Below are 25025 nucleotides of genomic sequence, written 5' to 3' on the forward strand. Positions count from 1 at the left end.
CAGTTCCTGCCTTCAAGGAACTCACAATCTAATGGGTGAATACAAGCTATTTACAGGATAAATAGGAAACAATCAACAGTTGGTAGACACTAGAATTAAGGACTGGGAAAGATTAAAGATAGGCAGAGCATTCTGGGAATGTAATAGGAGACATAGAAAATGCCCCAAGCTGTGAGAGAGTCTTGTTTGAGGAACAATCTGAAGGGTGGGGTCACTGGGTTGAAGTCAGTAGTGAAGTATGGCAAGTAGAAAAGATCATGTGACTTTAGGCAACATTGAGAGCTACAGAGTTCAGATTGAGGAAGGACCCTAAGAGACTGGACTGTCCAGAGCAGGGGACCCCGGATGGTGAAGATTCGGAAATAATTCTATAAGAGATCTGGTTGAAGGAAAGAGCCCTTGAGCCTGGAATGGAGGGACATGAGAGTGAGCTTAAGGCTTTTAAGGGCTTTTGTGTAAAAGAGGGTTTAGGATGGGCTCCTCTTGGCTCCAGAGGATGGAAGTTAGAGACACTGATTTAGACCAGATACATAAAGAAACATTGCCTAGAAATTAGAACTGTCTGGAAGGGGGAGATGGTAGGTTTTCATCCCATGGCTTCAGAAGGAAGGTCAGGATATTCTATCAGTCAATCCCTATACAAGCATTTACTTATAACATATAATACTTATATAAACCCATGCTATCTGCCAAGCAAGCATTGTGATAAGCAGAGTGTGTGTATGCGTGCGAGCGCGAGTTTGTGTGTGTGTGTGTGTGTGTGTGTGTGTGTGTGTGTGTGACAAGGGTGGAGGTGAGGGGAATGGCATTAGAGAATGTTGAGTACATGCAGCTCTGGGGAAGAAGGTGATCAAGGATGCAGTGACTTTTGGGGAAGGAGAAGAGGTCAAGAAGATGGAAGAATCTCAAGAGGAAGAGGATCTAATATGTAGGGCTGGTTGTAGAGGAGATTTAAAAAATAGTTTAGTTTTAATATTTAGAATTTTCCCCAGTTACATTTTAAAAAGAATTTTTAACATTCATTTTAAAAAATGTTTAATTCCAAATTCTCTCCCTCTCTCTCTTCTGCCCTCATTGAGAAGGCAAGCAATTTGATATAGGTTGTATATGTGTAGTCATGAAAAACATATTTCTATATTACTCATGTTGTAAAAAACATGAAAAAAATTAAGAAAATTAGACTTTATCACTTGGTGGATAGCATTTTTCATCAAAAGTCCTTCAGAATCATCTTGCATCTTTGTACTGCTGAGAATAGCTAAGTCATTCCTAGATTATCATCCTACATTATTGCTGGTTCTGTGTACAGTGTTCTGGTTCTGCTTATTTCACTCTTCATCAGTTCATGTAACTTTTTCTAGGTTTTTCTGAAAGCATCCTGCTCATCATTTCTTATAACACAGTACTATTTTATAACAATCATATACCATAACTTGTTCAGGCATTCCCCAATTGATGGTCATCCCTTCAATTTCCAATTCTTTCCCACCACAAAAAGAGCTGGTACAAATATTTTTGTACATATATATCCCTTTTCTTTCTTTTCCTTTTCCTTTTCCTTTTCCCTTCTCCTTCCCCTTCCTTTCCCTTTCCTTTCTTTTCTTTCTTTTCTTCTTTATTTTTTTCCTTAGGATACAGACCTAGTAGTGTTTTTACTGGGTCAAAGTTTTATAGTTCTTTGAGCATAGTTCCAGAATGCTTTCCAGAATGCTTTCCAGAATGGTTGAATCAGTTCACAACTCCACCAGCAGTGCACTAATGTCTCAATTTTCCCACATCCCCTCCAACATTTATCATTTTCTTTTTCTGTCATATTGGCCAATCTGATAGATATGAGGTGGTATCTCAGAGTTGTTTTAATTTGCTTCTCTAAACAATGGTGCAGCATCTGCATTTCCCAATGTACCCCTCCCACTGTCCCTCCCAGGGAGTTATCCCCAATAAATAAGAATAAAGTGACAAGAAAATAAATAAAGCGAAAATAAAATAAAGTAAAAGAATAGAAGTGACAAGAAAACAGCAAAACTAACCAACATATTTTAAAAGTTTGGTGTTATATGCAGTATTTAATAGCCCCAGTCCCCAATCTCTGCAAAGAGGACCAATGGAGTTGGAACAATTCACAACTCCACCAACAGTGCATTTGTGTCTTCCCCCAACCCCTACATGGACTATTTCCATCTGTTGTCATCCATGACATTTTTCTGGGTATAATGTAAAACCTCAGAGTTGTTTTGATTTGCATTTATCTTGTTTTTAGTGATTTGTTGCATTCTTTCATATGGTTGTTAGTAGTGTGAAACTCTATTGAGAACCATTTGTTCGTATCCTTGACTGCTTATCTATTGGGTAATGACTTTTGATCTTATATTTCTATTAGTTGTCTATTTAAATCTTGGACACAAGAACTTTATCAGAGATAATTGATTGAAAGATTTTTTTCCTCCACCAGCTGCTTCCCTTCTTATCCTAGATGCATTTATCTCAGTGTTATACTCAGCAAATCAAGATTTTTGCTAGTACAGTAGCTAGCATTTATATATTGCTTTAAGGTCTCACACATGTTTTGCTTTGGTTCATGTGAAAGTTTTTCAGTTTCACATAATCAAAATGGTCTCTTCTCTTTGGTAACTGTATCTACCCTTTGCTTAGCTAAAAATTTGCCTCCTACCTGTAGCTCTGATTGCATATGATTCTTCTGAATTTTTATGTAATCATTAATATAGCATATCTTTATTTTAAATTTGTTATGGTAAATGGCGCACCATCCAAGAATTCAAACAAAATGTTATTTTATATACAATGATCAGTTGATCCTGCCATCACTAGCAGTGATGGATTTGCCCAACACCTTTTCATCAGTTCCTTACTGTAAGCAGCTGCAGGTACCCTTCCTTGTGAGATGATCTGTGCAGTCTGTGGTCAGAAAACTGCAGAAACCAGGGGCTTCATTAGCCTGGTCCCTAAACCCTCCAAGTTCTGGGTCTTCCCTGAAAAGAGTAACTCACATTTATATACTTCTTCATATTTACAGTCTGCTTTCCAGACAACGCTATGAAGTGACTAGCACAGTAAGTAGGAGTGTCCCATTTTTACACATGAGGGAGCAGAGCATCAGAGTAATTTAATGCCTTGTGAGAGGTCACATGGTTTATAAATGACAAAGCTGGCATTTGAACATGGGCATTGTGACTTCATCCAGGCTCCTTCCACCATGTTGTGCTGCCTCATCATAACTACCAGGTTAGAATATTCCAGAAAGGAGTTCCAGCTCAAAGTCGCACTTGTTTGTAATTGTAAATGTTAGGATTACTTCATCTGCAGCAGTTTCTTTGGAGTGGTTCTTTCCAAATCTCCCCTTCCCTTGAGATGAAAGGTTTTTTTTAAATATAAATTATCATATTCCTAGGATATTTTTCTTTCAGGACTGCCTTGTTGTATTAGAAATTCAAATATTTGAGATCAGTTCAACTAAATAAACATTGATTAAGTACCCTACTCTGTGTGAATTTTGCAAGGGATAAGTGATGAAAACTAAAACAGGTTCTATCCTTAAGGATATGTCATCATTGGTAACATATGTAGAATTCCTTGTAAGCCACATGATGTTGAATTTGGGGGCACTGTGTAATTCTTTTCTCTGGCAGATTGTCTTTTGTCCACTAGAAAGTAAGCTTCCTGAAGGCAAGAGCACTTTTTGATTTTGGTGATTGTGGTGATCTTGGTGATGTTGTCTTGGTATCTCCACGACCCAGCCTGGCACCTTGCTCATAGTAGGTGTTTTATAAATTCTTTATGCATTTGCTGACAATCTAATGACATCCAAAAGATTTGTTTCTGAACTTCTCAGTCATGAAAGAGAAGGGAAGAGGGGAGGACAGTTTGAAAAGAGATCTTTGTATTCCTCCTTCTCTGAACCTGGCTAGTTCTGCCAAATTGGTCAGAAAATCCCTAAAGACAACAAAACCCTGGCAACAACTAACAGCATTTCTTTTGTACAATAAAAAATAATTACAAAGTGTTAAAGATATGGAAACTTGGATAGCCTTTTCATTCCTCAGAGGTGACTCCAGCTGGATGTTCAGGAAGGAGTGTTTGCTGACCCTTTGAACGCATCTATTGTGTTCAGTTAATATTGTATTTCCCCCTATAGTTTATTTCTTGGGTCACTGTTGTTCCAAAACAAATCATCCAGTTTATCCAGCGAAAGCAGGATACATCCCATTTGTGTTAGACTTTCACATAGAGTTTTTGTGTTTATTGGAACTACCAGAATTTTTTCTAACAGAGGGAAAATGCCTTTTGCTTTTGTTAGCAATGTATTGATACATAAAGCTGTAATGTCTTAATCTGGTAACCTTTTTCTGGTCCAAATGTACTAGATATGAGAAAATCTTACTGGTAGAAAACTTTAATTGGAAACAATTATGATCTTTTCTATGGATTACTTTAATAAATGAAAGGAATCTGTTCATTTTCTGCTTGAGAATATAATTAGCATTTTAACTCACTGGTGACTTTTCAGAAGATTTTTACATTTTTATGTCATTACAAATTCAATCTTTTCAAGTCATGTAATATGGTTAATTTTGCCCCTATTATTAAATTTATTAAAGATAATATTTCTTTAAAAGACATCCTGTCTTACAAGGGATGGCACACTGAGTAGGGGAGGGAGAAGGAACACATTCAGAAATGAAGGCAATGTAAAAAACGAAAGATATCATTACAAATGAAAAATGTAAATAGAGAGACTGGTCTTAATGGCTAATTTTGATATTTGGATTGTCTAAGAATAGGTGATGACTAAGGGAAGAAAAGAGGATCTCAACAACAAAAAATCACACTTAAGTATGTATTGTGGCTTTTGTTAACTACTTTTGTCTTTAGTAGATTGAAAGAGAAACCTAAACCCACACTTTCCCAAAGTAGGACTTTGAAACTTGTATGCAAATACTGTCAATTACTGGTTATTCTGCTCCCTTAAACTTCGTAATTCCTTACAAAAATGTTTTTTAATTAGTGTTCAGAATAGTTTAATTAAATGGCTGCTTTTTAAGTTCCTTGATCTTAAATATTTCCAGCGATTTCCATGGAGGAAGAATTTCAGGTTTTTATGGAAGGGGAGACACTTTGTTATAATAGGTGGGGGGGTTAACACATCCACTGCAAGTAGGTAGCCTCCTATTTAACCTGTAGAAACCCCCTTTTCTTCCTCAGTAACAGATGGTCTTCACTATTTGGCCAGGGTTGACAAGAATTAGTCCCAGTTGGTATTTGGTTTAAACTGTTGGATTTCCAGGGATTTGGAGTATGAAGCAGAGCAGATGAAAAGCTCCTTCCTCAGGCTGTTTGTAAAGTAACCCCTTGTTCTTTCTCCCTTTGGAGTGAGCTTCTTCCTTCTTTGTCCCTTCATCCTCCACAGCCTTCTTTTTTTTTTGGCAAGGCAATGGGGGTTAAGTGACTTGCCCAGGGTCACACAGCTAGTACGTGTCAAGTGTTTGAGGTCAGATTTGAACTCAGGTCCTCCTGAATTCAGGGCTAGTGCTTTATCCACTGTGTCACCTAGCTGCCCCTCATCCTCCACAGTCTTGTCCATGCCTGTGGCTCCTCTAAGTTATTTCTGTTTTTTTTCCCCCAACATGAGCAAAAGGGGGCTGTGACAGGATCTACTAACCACTTGAAAGGTCCCCTCCCCATGTCTTTGAAGCCTCTTGTCAGTGATTTCCAACATGCGGCTGGTGTTTTCTTCACTAGAGAGATAAAGATGCCAAGAGTTGTTGCTGACCTATAGAACATTAGGGTTTGAGATGTTCCATATATACTTTGAAACAAATTCTGTGGATGCGTCACGCCCCTGGGGTCTTTGATGATCATTTAGACCGATGATTTGAAACAGTTCACTGTTTTTAACGTGGCTAGTTTGTTGTTCAGTGATTTTTTTAACTGAGAAGAAGTTTTAGAAATGTTTTTGAAAGAAATTGAAATAATTATTACATGACATTTTGAAAGGAGATGCCAAAAGCCCCCATTTTTTAACATTTATTCAAGAAATGTTCAGATCTTGTCTGAGCCATAGATAATCATGTAAGATTAGTAGTTAAGGATCCCATTCTACTAAGGAGAAATTATACCCTATATAGTCTAAACCCCGAAATTACTCAAATATAGCTTGTTCATTGTTTGTGTATGTATGAAGATCTGAAATCTAATACTTTTATACACCAGTAATAGACAGCCAACTTGGAACTAGACCGTGACCTAATAATTATTTATTTATTTGTTGTTTTGCCAGTATGTATGAATTTATCATTAAAAGCACTTATTTTTAAATTCTAACTTTTCATCTGCTGGTAGCCACTGCCACAAAGGCACCTTATTTCTGGTCTGGGGGGCAGGGGACTATTATAATTTAGAAGAAACCTTAGTTGTTGATTCTGGCCTAGTGGTAACTTGAGAACACAGAAGAAAAACATTTCTTCCACTTTTGTGCGCTTGATCAGAATTTGGACTCATACAGAAGGAAAGAGGAGTTGCACACTGTGGAAAATTGCAAGACAAACACGAAGCTTTATCTTAAGCATCAGAACAAATTAATTTCCCTTAAGTTTGGACTAATGAATCCTCAACCCTTGTTTGATGCTTCTGCTTTATTGCATGGAGAGCTCTTAAAGGTGTAAATGAGAGGTAAAACGATGGAGCCAACTACTGGTAATCAAGTGATAGACAGGAGAGATGTGGTCGTGGCTTTGGAGAGAGGCTTTTTAGCTTGTGGTGGCAATACTTGCAGAGAGGGGTCATTCTGGAATGACTTCTGTTTTTGTTGTTGAGTCATTTCAGTTGTGTTAGACTCTCTGTGACCCCATTTGGGGTTTTCTTGGCAAAGACACTGGAGGGATCTACCATTTCCTTCTCTGGCTCATTCTATATATGAAGAAACTGAGGCAAACAGGGTTAAGTGACTTGTCCAGGGCCACACAGCTAAGAAGTGTCCAAGGCCAGATTTGAACTCAGGAAGGTAAGTCTTCCTGATTCCAAGTGCAAAGCTCTATACAACATACTATCCAGCTGCCCTTCTGGAATTACTGGCCCCACAGGAAAAAAAAAAAAGGTAGGCTGCATGATTTTCCTGCTTTTGAGAAGAAGATAGCATCTCACATTTGGATAATATTTCATACCCCATTACCTAGAAGAACTGGAGTGGTATCAACCTTCAGGTCTTTGTTGAGGTTGGCTGATGAATTAGACATCTAAGCAACTGAATTCAGAGCAGAGCCTGATTCCAGTGGGAGTATGTACGTTGGAATTCATATTGTGTAATGGGGCTTTTAGGTTTATAATAATAATTGACATTTACATAGGTTGGTTTTGAGATTAGCAAAGCAGCTGACATCATTCTCATTTGACCCTCACAACAACCCACAAATCCAGTAACTGTAAGTAAAAATAGCAGAGATGTTTTAACTGGTAAAGGAGGCATGCCAATGAGGACGCAAGAGTGAAGTTAGGGGAATAGATGACAGCCTGTTGCTTGCCACCCGTAGAAGGTCAAGTGATGACAATATAGCCAAACTTAATGGTGAAACTCATTTTAACTTATGTCTCTGGACCATAGCTTCTGGAGTTATCTAGTCAACAGAATTGACTCTTTGTTGTTGGCAAATTGCACAATAATATTCCATGACATTTATCTACCAGGATTTGTTTGGCCATTTTCCAGTGGATGAGCACCCAGTTTGCCAAGCTTTCTTTCAACCTTCCCCCTTCCCACACTGCCCCCCACTTCTTGGTGTCTTAAGAGGTGATGGAATGATGTATTTTATGAATGAATTGGCTGACCTTGGCCACTGTAGCTCTCCTCTCGGTAAGGAGTGTTGTTGGCTGATTAAAGGGGTCTTGAGATTCTTCATAAGATCATAGATTTGGGGTGGCTAGGTGGCGCAGTGGATAAAGCACAGGCCCTGGAGTCAGGAGTACCTGAGTTCAAATCCGGCCTCAGACACTTAACACTTAACAGCTGTGTGACCCTGGGCAAGTCACTTAACCCCAATTGCCTCACTAAAAAAAAAAAAAAAGATCATAGATTTGAGGCTGAACAAAACCATAAACGTGGTTGGGAAATTTCTCAATCTAGAGGACCTGGACCCTCCTGGAGAACAAATATTCCCACCTACATCTGTTTGACTAGAGGTCAATAAGTCAAGAGGCCTGGCTAGAAGATAAGAAGTTTAATTGGCATGGGCAGATGGGCAGTTGACAGGTGGCTAGCAGCTCCTGAGAACAGAAGCCACACACATATTCAGGACTTTATCCAGCATTAGGGCAGGCAGCCAAGGGAACCTATGAGGTGAGACTACCCAGCCACTTGGGAGGTTGAGTAATAGGGACAGGATGTCATGGGGGGGGGGGAGATGTTGCGTCTTAACCTTGAGCCGTAACTTGCTAACCTTGGTGCCCAGCATCAGGTCTATTCTGGTTGGGAGTGTTTCCCTGTTGTTAATCTCAGCAGACCAACTTTTGTGGGGGAGGAGATATCATTCTCTTCAGAATGTTTAGGTGGGACCAGAAGTCTAAGGTAGAGGAGAGGCCTGCCTTTTGAGATTGAATACTGGGTAGGGGCAGCTAGGTGGCGCAGTGGATAAAGCACCGGCCCTGGATTCAGGAGTTCCTGAGTTCAAATCCAGCCTCAGACACTTGACACTTACTAGCTGTGTGACCTTGGGCAAGTCACTTAACCCCAATTGCCTTACCAAAAAAGAAAGAAAGAAAGAAAGAAAGAAAGAAAGAAAGAAAGAAAGAAAGAAAGAAAAAAAAAGAGATTGAATACTGGGTCTTGTTTTTATTTACACTACCCTCCAGGCTTCTTTTTGTTGACCTCTCTCTAAAGCTACGATTTCTGGGGAGATATTCCCTCCAAAATTCTCAGTCCGCAGTTTTTGTCCATTTCTTTCACAAGGTTATCTATCTAGTCCAACCCTCTCTTTTTTGCAGATGAGAAACCTGAGGCCAGGGAAGGTAAATAATTTAACCAAAGTCCCACAAGTAGTAAATGACAGAGTCAGGATTCAAATATTTGACTCAAAATCCAGCACCCTTTCTGTTGTCCTATTGTACTATATTTTTTCTCTTATGATGGCAGTTGGTTATATCCGTTATGTTTCTGCATAAAATGGTTGCAATCCTTGCTCTCCCTCTATCCTATCTTGCTATCCTTCCCTCTATCCATTTCCCAATATTTGGCATTAATAACTTGTTTCAATAGGTCAGTTTGGAGCCATTTTCATTGAATGTCATATGTTTTTCTCAATCAGTCAACATTTATTAAGTGCTTACTATGTGCCCGGTAGTACTGTCTTAGCACTTTACAAATATAATATCATTTTAGCCTCACAACAACACTGTGAAGTAAGTACTATTGTTATTCCTATTTTATACTGAGGCATAGGTTACAATGACTTCCCCAAGGTCACACATCTTGTAAGAGTCTAGATTTGGACTCAGATCTTCTTGCTTTCCCAGTACTATCATGATTGCATCACCAGCTACCTCAGATGTTCATTTTATTCTTCTTGTTAAATATTTTTATATTTGCTCTTGCAAGCAAGTGGTCTTGTTATGTAGAGACAGATAATTTTGGAATGACTTCTACATCAGTAATGAGTCATTTCCTGTCCATTAAAATAGAGTCAATTTCTTTTTTTAAATTAGGTTATTTGATGCCTACCATGGATTTTTTTTCTTGAATAAAGTATTCTTGAGGCAAGACTGTGCAGTCTACAAGTTTTAGGCCTCTCATTTATTTACCGCTGAACCAGATTTTCTACCATGTTTTGTTGTTGTTTTTTTCATTGACCTTGCCTTAGGTCCATCTTTACTCTTATGTCACTGAAGATCAGAGAATATTTTTGTTTAATTTTAAGGGTCTTCCTGAATTCTTTGTAGTATTTCACTACCTCTTCACCCTCCGCAACACATTTGTATATAAGCTAAATTTATTTTCATTGTGGTCTTTTTGCAAATATTTTATCATGTGCACTGAAATGCAAGGTGACCAAATAAATGTCCCATGAAAGGATGTTTCTTGTTGTATTTGAACATACAACAAGTAACTCTTTACACTGATTGACCTGTGAACCCTTCCTTCCACTTAGCTGCAATTTTCTTCTGTTTTCTGATTTCATTTATAATAATATTGGTGCTTTGAGGTTTGCAAAACAAGCTACATATATTCTCTCATTTTATGCTCTAACAACCCTTTGGGGCAAGTATTATTATTATTATTATGCCCATTTTACAGATGAGGAAACTGAGGCTGAGAATTTAAGTGATTTGCTGTATAGCCATATATCTAAGACATTCCTGAGGCAGCATGTGAAATCAGATGTCTTAATTCCAAGCCCAACACATGGTCCATCATGCTTCCAATAATTTGCCTATTTAATGGTCCTTAGTCAAGGGTCTCACATATAAAGTCCCAACAGCTAAGTTAATGCTTATAGATAGTCTAAATTTCTGGCTCTTAGTACCCTCTGTCACCCACCACTTTGTATGGCGCAGAGAACAGAGTGCTTTTTTCTTATTTTTCTTGTTTTCTTTGTTGCCATGGCCAAGGGATTCACAATTGGCCAGCCTTCTGGTGATGAGCCTCTCCATCCTTATGGGTGGATGTTGCTAGGAACATACTCAAATTTTTCCCAGCATGGTAGAATCTTGCAGACCATGTCCACTCCTGACATAGCTTTCAGGGTCCCAGGATCACCTCCATGTCACAATGAGGAATCCAATGATAACTTGTAGAGGCACCCAAACATTCATGATCAGTTCCCTACTCCTTGGGACAGATTTACATCAAACCCTCCTCACTGTTGTTTTCTTAATCCTGTATCAAAGTAGTATCTAACTCAAATAGACATGGACCCTTACAAGGGAGAGAATTTAGAGCTCAAATTTTTTTAAATGGAGGTTGAAAATTGTTTTTATATGTAATTGGGGCAAAATAAAATACTAAATAAAGAAAAAAAATCAGGAAAAAAAAAGAAATGGATCCTTGCCAGTCACATATTGGCTTAGAAAACCATAAATTAGCATTATCCATGTTGTATTGTATTTTTATTTATTTTATTAGACATTTATCAATTACATTTTATGCTGACTGGGCCTCACTCAGTAGTTTTGCTGGCTGTGTGACACCTCAGCTGTATAACATTTACATGGAAAATTTCCACGTCTTACTGTAACTTTACCTGATTTAAACTTTATTTTCCATCATCTACCTATTCCCCACTTTGAGTGCTCCCCCCACCTGTAAGTTAAGTGAGTTTGGGCAAGCTATTTGCCCTCCTTTTAGTTTCCTTGTCTATAAAATGAGGGGAAGGTACAGATGAACTCCAAAGGGCCTGCCCAGCTCTGCCCTTCTGTCCTTATTCAGTGTGAAAGGAACACTACTTTTAGAGTACTGTGTGTTTAAACTGAAAAACCAAATGGGCATTTTACCCATCTCTCTGATAAAAACTGGGCCTTGGCTGAGTGAATGGAAAGGTTCAATAACTGGTGTTTGGGGCTTGCTTATAGAGCTCTTCTCTCCTGGTTCTCTCCTCTGTGCTGTATCAATGTTAGCTATTGTTATAAGGAGACAGCAAAATGAAACAGCTCCTGCCCTCTGGAAGTTTATAGTATACCTGGAGAAAGAACAATCTACATCACCCCATAAATTAAATAGTAAGTGATTCCCTCAGGTGGCTGGGGTGGGAGGGCCTGTCAGGAAAGGCCTCATTGCCAGAGCTGGCACCTGAGCTGAGTAATAGGCCAGTTTGGCAGAAGTGTAGCTTCATGTGAAAAGAATAAGGTCCAGAATCCTAGAAGGGTGGGTTGGGGCCAGGCTGGGAAGGGCTTTCAAAGCTGACCTCAGGAGTTTGTATTTGAGTCTGAGCCTATAGAGAACCCCCCAGAGTAGTCAGGCCTGCTCTTTAGGAAAACCCCTTGGGCATAGGAAGAAATGGAGTGGAGAGAGACTGAAGCAGGAAGATCAAGGAGGAGGCTGTGGCAGGGGCCCAGGCCAGAGTAGAATGGCGGCTGAGTGAATGAGAAGGGAGCAGATGTGAGAGAGACCAAGGTAGGAACAACAGATTTGGAGACTGATGGGCGACTTGGAGCATCTGAGAGCAAGGGATCAGGGGTGACACCAAGGGTACAGCCTGGGCCACTGGAAGGACAGAGAGGGCAGTTCAGAAGAAGGCTAAGTTTTGGGGGAAAGTACTGAGGTTCTTTTTGTTTTGTTTTGTGGGGCAATGAGGGTTAAATGACTTGCCCACAGCTAGTAAGTGTCAAGTGTGTGAGGTCAGATTTGTACTCAGGTCCTCCTGAATCCAGGGCCTGTGTTTTATCCACTGCACCACCTAGCTGTCCAAGTACCAAGTTTTGTATGGATGCATTAAGCTGCAGCTTGGGAGAGAGACGAAAGCTGCATGTATAGACTGGAGGGTGGGGGGGTGTCAGGTGTAGAGATGATTAGTGAAATTCAGGAGTGTGGATGAAGTCGAGAGAGAGAGAGAGAGAGAGAGAGAGAGAGAGAGAGAGAGAGAGAGAGAGAGAGAACTTGTGACAGAGCCTTGGATTACATCCCCCGTTGTGGGGCAGAGTGCGAATGAAGATCCCACAAAAACACAGAGAAAGGGAAGGCTGACTGACCAGTGGAAGGGGAACCGAGAGCCTCATTGTGCAAACCTAGTGGGTTTGGCCAGTGTCAGAGGCTGCAGGACTGCATCCAAAATGGAAGGCAACTGAGAAAAACTGTTCTATGTGGCTATTAAGAGATCATGGTTCACTCTGAAGGGAGATGACTTGGGGAGCCAGGTTGCACAAGGTTGAGAAGTTAGTCAGCTTGTATATTTCTTACTATTTGGGAACCTTGGTATTCTTTGCATTGTTGAGTAGGACTCAACTCGTTATTATCTTGGCCTGTCTTGGACTGTATCCAGGAGTCTTTAATTATTTCAGGATCTAAAGAACAGTGTTAAGACGGTGGTCCCAGGGCAGGGACCCCGAGGGCATCATTATAGCAAGGCTCTGCTGGCTGTTTGGACTGGTAATTACTGTCGGCTGTCCTTTAGAGTTGGAATTTGAGGAGGCAGGTATTAGTGAAAGTTTTCTGGAGAAGGGGGAGAAAAAGAAATCTAATCACATTAGATCAAAACTCCTTAAATACTTTCCAGGCTCCAGTATTTAGCTAAATGGGGCTGGGGAGGAAGAGGAGATTTTATTCAAGGGAGAAATTATTTTTCCCTCAGTAAAATCCCCTTTCCCTCCCCAACCCAACCTAACTGAATGCTGTGAATTAAATACGGTACAGTGGAAGAAAGCTGGTGGGTGACTTTGTTGCCTTTATCCTGAGTTAGCTCTGTATGCAGACTGAGGTCCTTGGAGCAGGCAAGGCAGCTAATTATACCTTTACAACAGAAAGAGAGCTGCAGGCCTTCTCTGAGCGCTGCTAGGGGGCAAAGTGGATACAGTGCCAGGCCTGGAGTCAGGAAGACTTGAGTTCAAATGTGGCCTCAACACATACAAGATGTGTGATGCTGAGCTAGTCACTTCACCCTGTTTGCCTCAGTTTCCTCATCTGTCAAATGAGCTGGAGAAGGAAAGGCAAATGACTCCAGTAGCTTTGCCAAGAAAACCCCAAATGTGGGGTCATGAAGCATCAGACAGGACTGAAAATGACTCAACAACAACTTCTTTAAATTCTTTGAAGAGGCTCCCCATTTACTTTCTTTTATTTTTCACGTCTCGCAAGGCTGAGCTATAATACGGCTCCCTGCCACCAGACAAGGGCTGCCATCTGTTCCCTTAGCCACTGGTCTGGATATGGCCCAGATATAGTAGCCATTGCCCTCCTAATGAATCCACCAAAGAAGTAGTGTTTGTTACATTCAAATTGTAGAGTTGGTTGCCTTGCTGGGGGGTGGTGGTATCCTACTTAACAAGGTATTTTGGATCATATGGATTTTGGAGGAGAACCAGACTCCTCTGGGGGATATTGGAACCTTAATTATAGTATTCGGCGTGTCTTTCACAGTAGAAATTGTTTGAAATGACCAGAATGTTAAAAATCATGTATCAGCTTTTGGCAGTAACTGGAAACTATTGGGTATTGTTGCCAGAATTCTCATAATGGAATCCTCTTGAAAGCACAAGCCTAAGACCAGCCTTAAAAGGCCTGAGTCAGCCTTTCAAAGAACAAAGTTAGATTTAAACCTGAAATGGGCATTTTTATGGATACTGGGCCCTGGCTTATTTTTTGAGGACAATTTTCTTCGGTGCCACGAAGGAGTTAAATTAGCCCTTTGCACTCCCCACCCAAAAAGAACTGTGATATATATGGAAGTGCAAAATACCAATATTCTCCCCAAATTGCTGGCCTCAGCTTTTTTCTATATTGTGTTTAATTTCAGCACATGTAACTTATGAAACAATAACCTTGGGTCTTTTGCTGACCACAGCTAAAACTTGCATCCTCTTCCCAAATATTCATATGTGAAGTGATAGGCCGACAATACTTTATTATACAATATTTATTTTTAGAACTGTCCTAATTTTTTTTTTAAGTTTCTGTACATATTGAAAACAAGGCAAGTGGGTAAAAATTCACAGTACTTGGCATCTCTCTGATGCTGTACATTATTGATATGCCTACTGTTTTTTATGATTTTTCTTCCCTTCCTAGAATATTGCTAATGGTCTGCCTCATTGACATGTTGGGGGCCAAGGGCCAAGGGAGTGCTGATGCAACATTTTTATGGCTCTTAGTGGAATAATCAGGCATTGATTGTTGTGAGTTTGACTGAACTGCATCCAACTGTTTGTTTTCAATATTAATATGGCTTGAGATAAAGTTCCCTCAACTTGTCTAGTTCCTGGGTCGTGAAGATCTTATCTCCATACATCTTCGCACAATCTGTTTCATGAGAGATGAAGGCAAAGGACGTGTTTCCTATGTAGTGAAATGAAACTATCATTTTATACCAGTCCCAAAACTTAGATTTATATTATTATTTATTTTTTATTTATGTGATAAAACAAGCATTTCCATAACTTAGACTGTGCATGAAACTACAAATCTATTATGTACAACTTGCTATTCCACCTAAATATATAATAAAGTTATCATGTAAATTTCTTTTCTTTTCCTTCCCTCTCCCTCTGGATTTTTATATATATATTGGGGGGGGGCAATGAAGGTTAAGTGACTTGCCCAGGGTCACACAGCTATTAAGTGTCAAGTGTCTAAGGCCGGATTTGAACTCAGGTACTCCTGAATCCAGGGCCAGTGCTTTATTCTCTGCACCACCTAGCTGCCCTAGGATTTAGATTCTTTAAATGTCCCCTCCCATGTCCCGACAGTGACATGTCATTTATTATGAAGAATAAGATATTTCACCATCTATTTTATGTTAAGAACATGCCTGTTTTCCAATTGTGCATTTCTAGAGCATGCAAAAAGACTAATTTGCTCCTCTCTCCTGATTTTGTTCATAGTCAAGTTCATCCGGGAAGTGACTCCATATATCAAGAAGCCATCGTTGGTATCGGATCTGCCTTGGGAAGGGGTTGCCCCCCAGTCACCAAGCTTCAGTGGCAGTGAGGACTCGGGCTCCCCCAAACACCAACATGGCACCAAGGACAGGAAGGTCATTCCTCTCAAAATGTGTTTTGCTACCAGGAACCTGAGTATGCCAGATCTAGAGAACAGGTGAGAGGGATAGATCAATGAACAATAGAATGCTTGTGACTTTGGAAAACTGGGAGGCAAGTAGGGGCTAAGCTGCTTCTGTGTTCCCTGTTAAATGAGTTATCCTCCATAGGAGTCTAAGATCCCGTGATTGCTGTTCTTATTTATGTATTTGATATTCTTCTTAGAAGGTGAAAATTCCTTATGTGGTAGGGGCCAGGGAGTCAGGAGACTTGAGTCTAGGTCCCAGCCCTGCTGTATTTCAGGTAGAAACCACACAGACTTGGCCAAGTATCCACACCTGTGAAGTGAAGGTGCCCAACGATTCAGATTCCTCCCAGGTCTAACATTCTGTGATTCTAATTCTCAGCTTGAATGTCATCTGATGCCCATCCCCACATGTATCCTCCATTCTCAAGTCTTCTTTGAGCTCTCTTGTGTTACTGCCATTGTCCTCCTTGTATACACTTGTATACACTAGTATAATGACCTTACTTGTTCAGTCATTTCAGTCATGTCTAACTCTTCATCACCCCGTTGGGGGTTTTCTTGGCAAAGTACCAGAATGGTTTGTCATTTCCTTCTCCCGTTCATTTTACAGATGAGGAAACTGAGGTAAACAAGGTTAAATGATTCACCCAGGGTCACAGAGCTAGTAAGTGCCTGAGACCAGATCTGAAATCAGATCTGCCTGACTCCAGTCCGCCGTGCCACCTAGAGGCCCAATGACCTTATTTACCTGTGAGAAAATAATTGTTAATAATGGATTTCTTGGGGGGACCCAGAGATTATTTTTAGACCTCCCACTCCAGAAAGTTCTGCTCTTGCCTGGGACAAATCCAAGGGAACAAAAGAAATGGAGATAGACTCTTTTGTCTAGTTCTAGTTGCCTTAGGCAACTTGAGTGAGGGTCATCTTTAGAGTTCATTTTAATTTATACCACCTTTAAGTCTTGTCAACCAATGGAATTGAATGATGCTAACCAGTTAGCTTTGATCAATGTAGAATGAATGACCCGCCTCTATCAAAAGAGGATAAAACCTTGGCTAGCCTCACTCTGAGCTCTTGGCTTGGCCCTCCCTCTAAAGACAGCCTAGATCTGATGGCCTGAGACCATGAGAAGTTAGGGAGACACAAGGTCAATTCTTTACTGATATTATATTAATAAAATAATAATATGCTTACTGCCAAAACTGGTGCAATAAGAAATTAATTTAGAAAATACAGTAGTATTTTAAATTTTTAAAAATACCACCTAGAGGAGCAGCTAGATGGCACAGTGGATAAGGCACCGGCCCTGGATTCAGGAGTACCTGAGTTCAAATCCGACCTCCAACACTTGACACTTACTAGCTGTGTGACCCTGGGCAAGTCACTTAACCCCAATTGTCCCACCAAAAAAAAAAAAAACCACACACACACACACAAAAATACCACCTATGGTGTTTTATGCTTATGCATGTGTAAGTATTGTCACGGAGAAATAGGTGGTAGGGGTTCTTAGGTATTCCTCTTTTTTTTTTTTTTAATTTTTTTTTTTTTTAACGGGGCAATGGGGTTAAGTGACTTGCCCAGGGTCACACAGCTAGTAAGTGTCAAGTGTCTGAGGCCGGATTTGAACTCAGGAACTCCTGAATCCAGGGCCGGTGCTTTATCCACTGCGCCACCTAGCCGCCCCAGTATTCCTCTTTAAAGAATTACAGTTCGGGGATAAAGCACCAGCCCTGGATTCAGGAGTACCTGAGTTCAAATCCAGCCTCAGACACTTGACACTTACTAGCTGTGTGACCCTGGGCAAGTCACTTAACCCCAATTGCCTCACACATACCCCCCCCTCCAAAAAAAATTACACCTCTCCAACACAATCCAGTTAGAGTAAAATGGTCTTTTATTTGGGTGCTGGAGAAAGTGACCAAGAGGGAAGTCAAAGACTTTGCCTCGAGGGGAGGAGATGTCTTAGAGACTTCTTTCTCCTTGAATGAAACAGGAGGCCACAGCTTTTCTAGACAGTAGATGGGGTGACCACCTAACAATGGAAAATGCCCTTTGGGGTGGGGTGAGAAAAGATTCCTGGGGGAAGGGGGGGATTTTCTTGGAATGATTGTCCTGATCTCTGGAGTTGCCTCTGTCTCCTAGCTCAGGTAGTAACCTTGCCCAACTGACTTTCCTGCCATAGAATTCAGTCTCCCTCAACTTCTTAGGTGTGTCTGTCCTGATGGCCAGTTTAAACTTTAATAGTCCCTTAATTCCTGGCTATGTCCCAACCCCCATGTCAGTCAGACTAGCAAAGGCATCCATGACCCCAAAAAGTTTAAGAGCCCCTGGCATAGGACTCCAATTCAGTTATGATTTTGTCCCCTAGGGCAAGTGTGGTAGGAGTAATGTGTCATGATTAGTGGTAATAGTAAAAACAGCTGGCATTTACTTAATGCTTTAAGGTTTGCAAAGCGCTTTACATAGATGACCACAACTCTGTGAGGCAAGAACTATTATTATCCCCATATTACAGATGGCAGAGCTGAGGCTGAAAGATGTTACATGGCTAGTAAGTGTCCAAAGCAAGATTCAGACTCCAGTATTGCTGACTACAAGCCCAGCACTGTATCTGTTGTGCCAACTAGCTTTCCTTGTTTTTAGGAATAACAGTTGGTTGGCCCTGGGGACTGAAGGCTTAGACCCAGTACAATGAAGTCTGAAGTACTGAAGGGGGCGGGGCGGGAGGAAGGGAAGCAGGTTGGGAGGGAAAACCTCAGAGATTCAGCTGGTAGATGGCCATGGGTAAAGTAGATAAAGGGAGCTTCCGTCACCTGAATCTATTCGAGGTGTCCTCCATACTTAGCAATGTTTGAATAGCCTTCTTCTGCAATGGCCTGGTAAATGTCTTTTGCTTTATTGTTAAATGGTCAATAAGTGTCGGTCCCATTTTGTTCCAATATGGAGCCTATACTAGCAGGGGCATGTCCCATGTCTGGCCCAGCACAGAATAATTGATGTACTCTTGTGGGACTGAAACATAATGTGCTTGTTGAAGTGGGGGATGGCAGGTGCCAACAAAAGTGAGCCTTGTGCTTGGGTAGCAGTTTTGGTGATGCCCGTGGAAATGGTGGTTCTTGGTAAGGCCCTCCCTGATTAGAATAAACTTTCCGAGGCCATTCAGCAAGAAGAGAATACTGTGAGTTGGAGAGGAGATGGGAGAAGGGAGTGCATCCCATGGAGGAGGTGGGAGGGAGACAGAATTGGAATATAGGGAACAAGAATGGGCACAGTATGGAGGGAAGCAGTAAGGTCACAAAAGGAGGCTGCAGCCACTTGGTGAAGGCCTTTTTTCAATTCAAGAGTGTGTGTTTCATCCAAAGGGCTACTGAGAGCCGCTGAAGTTTCTTTTCTTTTTTTTTTAATAGTATCTTATTTTTTTCACCAATTATATGTAAAGATTGTTTTCCACCTTCATTTTTGTAAGATTTTCAGTTCCAAATTTTTCTCCCTCCCTCCTTTCCCTCTCCCCCTCCACAAGACGGTAAGCAATCAGATATAGGTTATATATGTACAATCGTGTTATACATATTTCCATATTAGTCCTGTTGTAAAAGAAGAATCAGAACAAAAGGCAAAAACCAACAACATAAAAAGTGAAAATAGCATGCTTCGATCTGCATTCAGACTCCATGGTTCTTTTTCTGAATGTGGAGAGCATTATTCTACCATGAGTCTTTTGGAACTGCCTTGGATCATTGTATTGTGAGAAGAGCTAAGTCTGTCACACAATGTTACTGTTACTGTGTACAGTGTTCTCCTGGTTCTGTTCACTTTACTCAGCAGCAGTTCATGTAATTCCTTTCAGGTTTTTCTGAGATCTGCCTGCTCCTCGTTTTTTACAGCACAGTAGAATTCCATCACATTTATATACCACAACTTGTTTAGCCATTCCCCAAGGGATGAGCATCCCCTCAACTTCCAGTTCTTTGGCACCACAAAAAGAGAAGCTATAAATATTTTTGCACATATAGGTCCTTTCCCCTTTTGTTTCTTTAGCCAAGAGAGAGACACCATGGTTAGACCAATGAATATCTACAAAATCACCTTGAGTGCTTGGGAGGAGGAGAGTGCTCACCCTGTGGTTCTGTGTTTTTCCCATGCCAGCTTCTGTAAATAGAAGCCCCATTAGACTTCAAGTGTGAGCTGGCTTTGAGGCTTCCAGTCTTCCACAGACACTGCAGCCTAAACCTCAGGTGTGTCTAAAACAGGCCAAAAAAGGCCTGCTGGTGAGTGCAGCTGCTAGAGGTAAAACCTTGGGGAGCAGCCCCATTCAAGTAGGAACAGTGAAAAGAGTCAGGTTTAAGCAGGTCTTCTGTCATCAGGACATTAATTGGTGACAACTTCATATAATTAGCTATAAATTAGCTACATTGCTGCTTACAGTCCTGGGCAGGAGATAGCCTCGTGGTCATGGATTCTCATGATGGTAATAAAGATGACTACAACAACAGTGGGTGACATTTTTATAGTGATTTGCAAAGCACTTTATGTCATTTTTCTTTTAACCTTACAAGATAAAGCCCGCCAGGGAGATCATTCTAGATTCACTTTACAGATGAGAAATCTAAGGTTTTAGGTGAGACTTGCTTATGATTACATTAGTGTCAAGGGCAGGGTTCAAACCTGGGTCTCTCCCGATTCCAAGTCCATTGTTTTTTCCACCATATAGTTTCCGTGTGGCCTTTCCTGCTAGATCAGCGGCCTACCAGTTCTTCTGTCTGGGCCCACTGCCGTCTCTGCTGAGTTCAACATTTAAAACTGAAGCAACTGAATCTCTATTCTTTGTTGTTGTTGTTGAGTCATTCAGACGTGTGCCACTCTTCTGATCCCATAGACCATGGTCCGGTACTGTCCGCCAATACCGTCCATGGAGTTTTCTTGGCAAAGATACTGCTGGAGTGGTTTGCCATTTCCTTCTTTAGCTCATTTTATAGATGAGGAAACTGAGACAAACGGTTAAATGCCTCGTTCCCAGTCACACAGCTAGTAAGTGTCTGAGGTCAGATTTGAACTCAGGTCTTCCTGACTCTAGGCCCAGTGCTCTATCCACTAAGCCACCTAGCTGCTCTCCTATTTACTTATGGGCCTAAGCTCTTTTTTCTTTTTTTTTTTTTTAGTGAGGCAATTGGGGTTAAGTGACTTGCCCAGGGTCACACAGCTAGTAAGTGTTAAGAGTCTGAGGTCAGATTTGAACTCAGGTCCTCCTGACTCCAGGGCTGGTGCTCTATCCACTACGCCACCTAGCTGCCCCCTAAGCTCTTTTTTCACAGTAATCTCACGCTATTTAGGGACCTCAGTGGTTCCCAAGCACAGAACAGCTTCCCTGAGAAGTCGAAAAACCCCTGCTGGGAGACTTTCAGACTGAGGCAGACACGCCCTCCTTCCCTCTCCTAGCCACCTGTGCTTCCTTTAGAGACCTGCCAGCTTACCCTCCTTCTCCCTAGTTGTGCCTGCTGGGCCAAAGTATGAGGCTAGTAATCCCTTTTAGACAGGGGCACCCTTAAAATCCTTGCTGAGGATGATTCATGCCCCTAGTCTTTTCCTCTCCCGCCTAAATATCACTTTTCTTTAGATTAGTCATCTTGTGACTCGATCCGTCCTTTTATCCTCACCCCTACCCTCCCAACTGCTGCAGCTTTCCCTACCTAATTGCCTTATTTTTAAAGGGACACAGCATCTGGCCTGCCGGTGCTGACAGTAGAATGGGAGCTTGGGTGGGGGGGCTTCATTGTTCTCCCTGGCACCAAGCAGATCCTGATCCCTAGCTCTGGACATACATTGTCACCCTGGTCACTCTTTGAGCTTGGGGTCCACTAAAAGCCCCAGATCTTTTTCTCACAGGTACTGTTGTCTGGCCATGCTTCTTCCTGCCTTCACTTAATATTGTGTTCTACTTAAATTTCTTTTATTCACTCTTCCTTGGTTCTACTTCCTAAGGGTACCAAACACATCATTAGGCAGCAGGGTAAACAGGCAGTTTCTTCCAGTTTTCTCTGGATCTCGCTCTAATTTCAGTTTTTGAGACTGCTATAATGTGTCTCTAAACCCCTTTGAACAAGGGCTTCATGTTAGGAAAGTGGAAGCTAAGTCCAGTGTTGAGAAATTCGTGTAAGAGAGAATGAAGCTCGGGTCTTTGCCAATGACTATTGTGGGCAATGTATATTTATTTAGCGTTCTGTAGAGTTCAGAAGGAACACGGTGTTCTCATACAAGCGCCTTTTGGAAATGCAGCCCTGTTTTCTTTGGGTGTGTACAGGATGCTTCAATAATCTTCACCCTGGATACTTTCCATACAAAGATAATTTGGGCTTTGTGCCACAGATAAACTAGAGTGGAAGTGTTAACTTCCCAGTCTAGCCACCAGACTCAGCATTTGTCTTTAATTGATTAAATAAGTGCCGGAGAAGCGTCTCGGAAGCCAAAGCAAACACGGGACCCCAGAACAGCTAAACTTAGGGGGCTCTGTGCTCTGGGGTGCCTAGACCACAACTTGATTCATCTGATCAAAATGTAATTACAATTCACAGAAAATTCCCAGTGGTTTGGCCCAAGGCCAACACTGCTCATACTGTGGCTGCCTTCCACGCTTTCTTTCTCTTGCTCTCCTATGGGCCCCAGCAATGATTGGCAGCCTGCCATAGTGTATTTATTAGCAGGGTTTTCATTTGAACTGTGCTTTTAAAACAGTGGTAGACTATTTAAAAAAAAAAAAAAGACTTTACTGTGATTCTCCAATAATATGAGAGCTGAATTCTTGAAGGAAGGATCTGCTGGGTCCTAATGTCGATCCAGAGCTGATCAATTGAGCACTGGAAGGAGCCTTTGGATTTTATGTGATTCAATTTTGAGCTTCAAGACACTTTCCATTCAAACTTTTAAAAATGGGTAATTGGGGACGTGCCTAGGGAAACAGCCCTCCATAGTCCATGCACTTCTGAACTGTTTGATCAGACATTTAATCAATTGCTTTTGTACCAGTCTTCCTGCTAATTGATTACTGAGATTCCTACGGTTTGGGAATCTAGAATTTATGTCATGTCAAAGGAAACATATCTTAGAGAATGGTACCCATTCAGAGATGTAGTGATGCCTCTTTACACCCCAGGCATTTCCCAGTAGGGGCAGCTAGGTGGTTCAGTGGATAGAGTTTGGGGAAGAGATGAGTTCAAAACAAGTCTGACACTAACTAGCTGTGTGACCCTGGCCAAGTCACTTAAGACATTTTGCCTCAGTTTCCTCATCTGTAAAATGAAATGCAGAAGGAAATGGCAAACTACTCCAATATCTGCCAAGAAAACCCCAGATGGGACCATGAAGAGTTGGACGTGACTGAACGATTTTCCAGTATGCCACTGTCCCTTGTAATAATGGTAAACAATTAGGCAAAACCGGCTGAAGAAATGCTGTTGTCTCACAGCCTTGGCCATGTTCTGCTCCCATAGTGCCCCACCTTACCAAGGGGGCAGACGTGTTTCAGCAACTGTTCATCATTGCAGCTAATCAGAGTGCAGTTACCTTTTTTTTTTTTTTTTGGTGAGGCAATTGGGGTTAAGTGACTTACCCAGGGTCATACAGCTAGTAAGTGTCAAGTGTCTGAGGCTGAATTTGAACTCAGGTCCTCCTGAATCCAGGGCCAGTGCTCTATCCACTGTGCTACCTAGCTGCCCCGCAGTTACCTTTTAATACTATTTTTCTTTACATCATTGTAGTTATTGCATAGGAAGCAGCTAGGTGTCTCAGTGGACAGAATGCTGGGCCTCACTCAGTAGTAGAATCCAGAAGACTTAAATTCAAATCTAGCCTCAGACATTACTAGCTGTGTGACCCTGGGCAAGTCACTTAACTTCGGTTTGCCTTAATCTACTGGAGAAGGAAATGGCAAACTACTGCAGTATCTGTGCCAAGAAAATCGGGAGGGGAGGGGCAGCTAGGTGGCACAGTGGATAAAGCACCAGCCCTGAATTCAGGACAACCTGAGTTCAAATCCAGCCTCAGACACTTGACACTTACTAGTTGTGTGACCCTAAGCAAGTCATTTAACCCTCATTGCCCCACCAAAAAAAAAATCCCTTGGACAGCACTGTTGTGCTATGGTCCACAGGATCATGAAGAGTCAGACGCAATTGAATGACTAAACAAGAAAAAAGTTCTTGCATACAGTTTTCCCCTGGTTCTGCTTCCTTCACTCACTTATAACCTTTTCAATAACTTTGTTATATCTGAAAATAAGGATAAACTGATGCCTATATTTAGTACTAAGTAGGTCAGTGGGAGGGGGTGAAGGAGATTTCTTGTCATAAGTTTGTGCCTGAATCTTGAACATTTGTGTGAAGGATGTCAAGCCAGTTACCCAATGCCAAACCAATCAAGTGGAAATAAATCGTCCTACAAAAGATGTAGGAGCTTGGATTTCTGGATCATGGTCAGGAATGTACATCTTAAACATGACAAAGCTGTACTAAATACCCAAGGAGAAGTGAAACTTGTCAGGTCATTTTTAGAAATATTAAGTATGTGAAGCATGTATTCTTGATCCTCCTGAAGAATATAGGAAATAATTTACTTTCCATTGGTACTTGTGAGAAATTGTTTTTATAGGTTTCAAGGAAACCAGAAGACCTTTTCAAGGGCAACTTCTGGACAACGGGTGATTGAACCTTTTTTTTTTTTTTTTTTTTAGATTTGTTTTTTGGTCAGGCAGTAAGGGTTAAGTGACTTGCCCAGGGTCACACAGCTAGTAAGTGTCAAGTCTCTGAGGCCTGATTTGAACTCAGGTCCTCCTGAATCCAGGGCTGGTGCTTTAACCACTGCACCACCTAGCTGCCCCCCTGTAATTGACTTTTGATTGTTTTGTGGTTGTTCTATTAGTATTGTGGTAGACCATGGGGTGAATTTCTGGCAGTGTGACAGATCCCATTGTCCTGGGTCCCAAACACATGAGTAAATGTTACTCCTACAACACCCTTTCTAGTGCAATAACAATAACTCACTTTTTTTTTTTAGTGAGGCAATTGGGGTTAAGTGACTTGCCCAGGGTCACACAGCTAGTAAGTGTCAAGTGTCTGAGGCTGGATTTGAACTCAGGTCCTCCTGACTCCAGGGCCGGTGCTCTATCCACTGCGCCACCTAGCTGCCCCAATAACTCACTTTTATAGAGGGCTTTTAAGGTTTGCAAAGCTGCCAGTCTGAATTGGTAGAGGGAATTTTTCCTGCCCAGAGTTTCTATACTAACAAAATCCCAGGACCAAACAAAACCAAGGTTTGT

At 41.3% G+C, this 25025-nt stretch overlaps 1 protein-coding gene across 1 annotated transcript in view; it reads left to right on the forward strand.

The window, feature by feature from the left end:
• The window catches only part of SNTB2 (syntrophin beta 2), a 122017-nt gene that overhangs the window by 48265 nt on the left and 48727 nt on the right, over positions 1-25025 (forward strand). The window contains exon 2 of the mRNA XM_043981133.1: positions 15532-15745. Coding sequence (XP_043837068.1) covers positions 15532-15745 — 214 coding nt within the window. The remainder of the gene's footprint in view (positions 1-15531; positions 15746-25025) is intronic.

The sequence above is a fragment of the Dromiciops gliroides genome, chromosome 2, assembly GCF_019393635.1.
Source record: "Dromiciops gliroides isolate mDroGli1 chromosome 2, mDroGli1.pri, whole genome shotgun sequence".
Lineage (NCBI taxonomy): Eukaryota > Metazoa > Chordata > Mammalia > Microbiotheria > Microbiotheriidae > Dromiciops > Dromiciops gliroides.